The sequence below is a fragment of the Phyllopteryx taeniolatus genome, chromosome 6 (assembly GCF_024500385.1).
Source record: "Phyllopteryx taeniolatus isolate TA_2022b chromosome 6, UOR_Ptae_1.2, whole genome shotgun sequence".
NCBI classification, from domain to species: Eukaryota; Metazoa; Chordata; class Actinopteri; order Syngnathiformes; family Syngnathidae; genus Phyllopteryx; species Phyllopteryx taeniolatus.
Window position 1 is genome coordinate 6566509 of NC_084507.1, and position 6090 is coordinate 6572598.

The 6090-nt window shown below is 39.1% G+C and overlaps 1 protein-coding gene across 11 annotated transcripts in view; it reads left to right on the forward strand.

Annotated features, from left to right (window-relative positions):
* Positions 1 to 6090, forward strand: part of macf1b (microtubule actin crosslinking factor 1b) — a 45353-nt gene extending 39263 nt beyond the window's left edge. For 10 of the 11 annotated variants that reach the window (XM_061776192.1, XM_061776193.1, XM_061776184.1 and 7 more), the window contains 11 exons: positions 43 to 186; positions 333 to 521; positions 644 to 758; positions 865 to 1031; positions 1173 to 1335; positions 1731 to 1885; positions 1986 to 2060; positions 2175 to 2292; positions 3779 to 3924; positions 4066 to 4186; positions 4323 to 6090. In XM_061776192.1, the coding sequence (XP_061632176.1) occupies positions 43 to 186; positions 333 to 521; positions 644 to 758; positions 865 to 1031; positions 1173 to 1335; positions 1731 to 1885; positions 1986 to 2060; positions 2175 to 2292; positions 3779 to 3924; positions 4066 to 4186; positions 4323 to 4351 (1422 nt within the window). In that variant the 3' untranslated portion in view covers positions 4352 to 6090. Of the gene's footprint in view, positions 1 to 42; positions 187 to 332; positions 522 to 643; positions 759 to 864; positions 1032 to 1172; positions 1336 to 1730; positions 1886 to 1985; positions 2061 to 2174; positions 2293 to 3778; positions 3925 to 4065; positions 4187 to 4322 lie in introns of those variants that run through there. The other variant, XM_061776190.1, reaches the window with a different exon arrangement.

Here is a 6090-nt window from a genome sequence, read left to right on the forward strand (position 1 = left end):
ATGCAGAAATGCTGACGAAAGCTTTTATTTCCTTTTCCGCAGGAGACAATGGTTGCCTTAAAAGCTCAGACAGCTGAGTTAGAGAATATCCAGTTTCTGGGTGAAGAGATCCTCTCCTTTTGTCACCCAGACTCAAAAATAACCCTCAAGTCCTGGGTGGGTGTCACCAGGACCCGCTATGAGGAGGTGAGCAATTTTGTGACAGCATCATGAAAAGTGACACATTCGTTCCTCAGACAAGGGTTTGTCAGTTCCTGTTAGGAAAATGAAATGAAATAGGTAGGCCTGCAGGACTCATCATCAGAGAATCCTTTTGTGGTTTTCCGAGATAGGTTCTGACATGGGCCCAGCAACAGGGCTTGAGGATCCAGACCAGTTTAGCACTACTGGAGGAAGAAAGAGAGCAAGTCCAGAGGCTGTTGGACTGGATCTCTTCGGCACAGGAAGCTCTCAGTATCAGAGAAGAAGAGCCTGTGCCTGAAAACACAGAGCAAAACCAAGAACTTATTGAGCAGCACTCTGTATGTATTTTTTTTTTTAAGTCAGGCACAATTGTTCACTTTAGAAGTGTGCCTACTCAGAGCTACAGTGTAACCTTTACCACACATAGCAGCACTTGGCTAAATGTATTTTGCTCCTGCAGGTGTTCATGGAGGAGCTGAATAAGAAGCTCCCCGAAGTTGAAGATGCAACAAAGTCCTGCAAACACAAGAGGGTTTCTAAACCGCAAGTTTCCCCCAGCAAACGACCAATCACAAGTAAAGACATCGCTGTTAATTTACATCCCATAAAAACAATATAACCAGTTTCTTTAGCATTAATTTGACTGAGTTTATAATGAACTTCCACTCTTTCTCTACCCAGAGAGAAGGAGCACTCTGAAGTTGCAGCCTCCGGCAGCACTCCCCCTGGAGCACCTCGACCCCCAGACCCCACCGCTCAGTCAGCTGGTCAGTCAGTGGCAGAAACTTTGGCTCCTGGCATTAGCGAGACAAAAACATCTTGAACAACACCGGCAAAAACTCAAAGAGGTAATTGTGTTTTTTGAAGACGTCAATATGAAACACATACATTGTTAGTCCAATGTATATGCACCTATTATATATATGTAACCAATTATTTTGATGTCTCATTAGAAAGTAAGCCCTACATTTTTGCTTTTTTGCAAACAGATAGAAGAATTTGCCAACTTTGACTTTAATATTTGGCGAAAACGCTACATTCAGTGGATCAGCCATTTGAAGTCTCGCATCGTAGACGTGTTCCGCAACATTGACCGGGATCAGGATGGACGCATCAGCCAGAAAGAGTTCATCGACTACGTCTTGGCTTCTAGTAAGACTCTTGCCTTTTGTTGTTTTGTTTAAATGTGAAATTAATACATTACCTGAACTGATTTCACATGACCAGTAAATGTGATGCCATTTAAAACACAGAAAGCATGAGAAAGAAAAAGCAATTAAATGGAGTAGCATGAAAACATTGTGTCTGAACTAATAAAAAATGTCGCTCTGAAAGCCAGTGCAGCCAAGGACATTTACAAATCATCTTTCATATTAAATGCATCCATTCAGACTCATCTGCACCGCTGTCACTGACATCATTTCCATAAAGTTTAGCATTATTTCCCCGTATCAACTCACCAATGATGCATAAAGAGCCTCGTTACCATAGTACACCAAATACTATACAGGTACGTCTTAACCCTGGACATGCCCCCTTCACTGCAGAATTTCCCACCAACTCGCTGGAGATGAACGCGGTGGCAACCATCTTTGACATGAACAGTGATGGCTTCATTGATTACTATGAGTTTGTGAGTGCATTGCACCCCAACAGAGATCCCTACAGGAAAACTATGGATACAGATCAAATCAATGAAGAGGTACAAACAACGCATGCTTACTCGCAATACAATTACTTGCTGTGACTCACTTGTTGCTCAAATGGTTTGCCACACTTTTCGATGAAATTTCTTTTTGCAGGTGAGCCGTCAGGTATCACGATGTAATTGTCCCAAAAGGTTTCAAGTGGAGCAGATCAGTGCCAACAGATACAGGGTGAGTTATCATTTTTGCTTTTACATTTGCTGTTCTGAATATCTCTTGTTACTTTACAAGCTACAGTATATTCTTCACATTCCATTGTCATTGCAAATGTTCAATTGTAAGCAGTTTGGAGATTCCCAACAGTTGCGAATGGTTCGTATGTTGCGGAGCACATTGATGGTGAGAGTGGGAGGAGGCTGGACTGCTCTAGATGAGTTCCTGGTGAAGAATGATCCCTGCAGAAGTAAGGTTACTGCAAACTGGACTTGTCCCAAAAGCTCCTTTCCACAACCTACAAGTGGCATTCGTAGAGTTCTGCAATATACTGTGTGCCCTTGGTCTCCACATAAGTGGACAAACTTGTTGGTACCCTTCTGCTAAACCACTGATTCTCAAAGTGTAGTACTAGTACCACTAGTGGTACGCGGGCTCCCTTTAGTAGTACACGAAAGAATCACTGCCTTTTTTTATTATTTCATTTGTACTTTTATTTATCCACATTTTTTATTGTAACTTTGATGTACAATACACTATAAATGAATAATTTAAGTAGTTTTTTCTCCCTTTATTTAATTGCAGTGTTCACGTTCAAACTGTGCAATTTATAGGAATAAAATCTCTGTCTCATTTTGTTTTAACGCTTAGGCCTACCGCACTACTGTATTTTAACGTTGGTCGTGATGGTGGTGCGTATTTTTTTGTAGTTTTTTTTTTTGGTAGTTTTTTTTTTTTTTTTTTTAGTACTTGGTGTAAAAGGTTTGAGAACCACTGTGCTCAAGAAAGGAACAACCTAAAATGGTCAGTGAAATAAGAATCTATGCTGACACAACTTCAATCTGCAATATAAAAACAAGTACCTGAAAATGAATTATGCTGAATCAGACATTGCATAGGAACATGTTTACCCTAGGTGTAAGAGGAAAATCGAAGACAAACTGAAGACACGGATATGAATGGTGACTAAAAGAGCTGAGAACAACTTTGTACACAGTTAGAGGTGAACTCCGTCAAGATACATGAGAGTAACGATGCACCAACAAAATATTGAATTACCTATGTTTTGTCAAGGCCAGTTTCATTAGGTTTCTTTTATTATTCTGTAGGACCATAATTGAAAACCAATGCTGATTAATGTTTTTGGTTTATTTTCAGTCTATTTTATTCATTATGACCTTTTGTCTTTAGTTATTTCAATGACTATTGTGGCGGATTCTTTCTTTAACTAAAGCAGGGGTGTCAAACTCATTTTTGTCGCTGGCCACATCGCAGTTATGGTTCCACACGGAGGACCGTTATGGCTGCAAACCCATATGATTGCCTCATATTATTACATATACACAAATTAATGGATAATTACTTTTCAAATTAGAAGCCAGTAAAAACTATTTGTTCAACTACAGTATGAATTAATTTTATTTTAAAAGGTGGCTTGGTAACAAAAAATGCTTGCAATATCTTCATATTTTTAAAAGTGAAGCCAATTTGCAATTTTGGTATTTTAGCAAGAAACACAAAGTCGATGCACACTCTTGCGGGCCACATAAAATGACGTGGCGGGCCTTATCTGGCCCCCGGGCCACCAGTTTGACACCGGTGAACTAAAGGGTAACAACAAATTTGTGACCTGTACACATGCGGTCACGGGGCTGTTATTTGATTAATGGCTACTATGAAATAAAATAAAGGCTTTTATAGCATTTTAATAACTTCTCCTGCTCTTTTGCCAACAGTAAAAGGTCGGACCAATCTGAAGATCAAGGAGAAGTACTTGTCTCCAACAGGGAGCGCCTCGAAAGGTTTGACTGTCAGCAGGTCCAACTCGAGCCTGAGTCTCTACAGCAGTGCCTCCGCCCCCACTAGTCCCATGACACGCAAGGCAAGCTTTTACTTCCTCAAACCTTTCCCACCTTTGCTTTGTATAAGTACACTCTGCTGCATTTTAAATAATCAAGTTACATTTACCATTGTAGGTTATTTGACCAGAAACATCTGACTTTCAACTCGTCTTGCTTTTTAGGCTTTACTGCGCCGAAGTTTTTCAGGCGACCGTTGCATTCGTCCTCGAAGTTCCATTGCTGCATTGGGGTCTGAACTCCTGTTTGTCACAACAGAAGGGCTCAACTCTCTATCACCATCAGGTCAGGCGATCACCACAGTTACATGAATAATGAAGTCGTTTTGTTGTGTAATGTAGTTTATAGTTCACATCATGACTGCATGTATATATTAGGTATACAATATATCACTTTGTTTTCGATCTTCTTCACCCTCCAGAAGAAGCTGAGAGGCTGCTCCCCACATGATTGCGTCTGCCTTCAAGCTCTACGTGTGCGCTAAACCCCGAACAGCCTTATGACCTTGAGTGACGGACAAAGTGATAAGTAGGAGTGTTGTGATCGACGGGTTATTGAAGCAAACACAAAAAGCAAACCCTGAAGAGAAAGTACAGCCCAGGTCAGCATGCAGAAAGATCTGCAGCTTTTGGGTGTCTGCGGGAAAATAAAGACATTGGAACTGTCTCGTCAAGTGTGAAGAATCACATTTGTACTGTATTTCCCCACATCCAATTCCTACATGAGAACATAATTGCAAATTGAGTAGTTTTGCAAGGTTCTGCATGGAAACTTAATGCATGGTAGCCTTATGAGCAGTGATATTTTTATTATTTTTTATTTTTTTGCCCCATGAGCAATTTTTTTTCTGACTTTATATCGTCAGAATCGGAAAATGTCAACTGCTACGTAGTAATTGTCTGTTTAACTTAATAGCAAACATCAATGCTCAGTCATGCACGTTTGTACCGAACGGGACTGACATGAATAAAAAAAGTGTGCTCCCTTTGTGTTGCCCGCTGAGTATCCAAAAACACAAATACCAAAACCACTATGAATATGCGAGTCAGTTGTCAGTTGTCTTTGCAGCGAAGATGATATTGTTGGCAGGGCCACACCTTTGCATCTTTTACAATTTCTGATGCTGTGCTTTTAAGTGTTTGTGAATTGTTTTAATGCTCTGCATTTTTACGGTAGTTGAATCATTGAAAATGGTGTATCCAATGTATAAAACAATGCAATGACATTTTGACAAGCCAATTATTTGGCCAGGATTGGTTTTGATGTATTTTTATTGAACATTGCTGGGAAAGAGTAAATCTGATATTTCCTTTTTACTGCAGTAAGGTTTTCTTCTTTTCCTTTCATTTTTTTTCATATATTAAGCACTTTCAATGCATGACTACTTTGCGGTTCGATTTATAAGCAAGAAATGTAGTAGTTAGGAGATACATGTTTAAATCTGACAGTAATGTTTTTGTACATATTCATGAAGTAATCTCTCTACTCCAACAAGACAGATTTTAGAATTTAGAGTATTCATTTCTACTTGTCTAGCCAGCAAATTGTACCAAAAGTGTATCTTGTTGCTTACTTTTCTTCCTTTAATGTAGAATGTCTCTTGTCATCAGCCCATACGCAAACAACATAAATGCGCCACAGCTTTATTGCTCCTTTCAATCTGTGGAACATGAGCGATACCACACCACCTAACCCTGGGGTGACATGATTTTAAATTTCCCTTTGTGGAACTGTCAGTCCTCTACAACTAAACAAACTGGTCAGTGTTAACACTCTTCCTCTTTGACACCTTTGTTAATACTCAGCATAAAAGCACCATTTTTTATTCTTGTTTTTTTTTTACATTTGGCATTACAGAAACCAGCTGCAATACTGTAGGCCAGTTGTATTTTGTCTATGCAGTTATGAATTGATTCATTAAATATTTTTACAGCATAGAATACTCCTATATATATATATATTTCTTAATATCATTTTGGCCTCAATTTGTTTGTATTGGGATGTGGGTTTTGCTGTAAAAAACGACAACCTTTCCACTAAATTACTATGCACCCTTAACTTTATCTACTGTACATGTTTCTGTACCCAGCATTAATTACAATGTCCAATTTTGGTGACCTCTCGATTCGGTCATAATAATTTTCTGTCTACATGTACAAATAAATGCATCGTTTGTTATAAAATCCAAA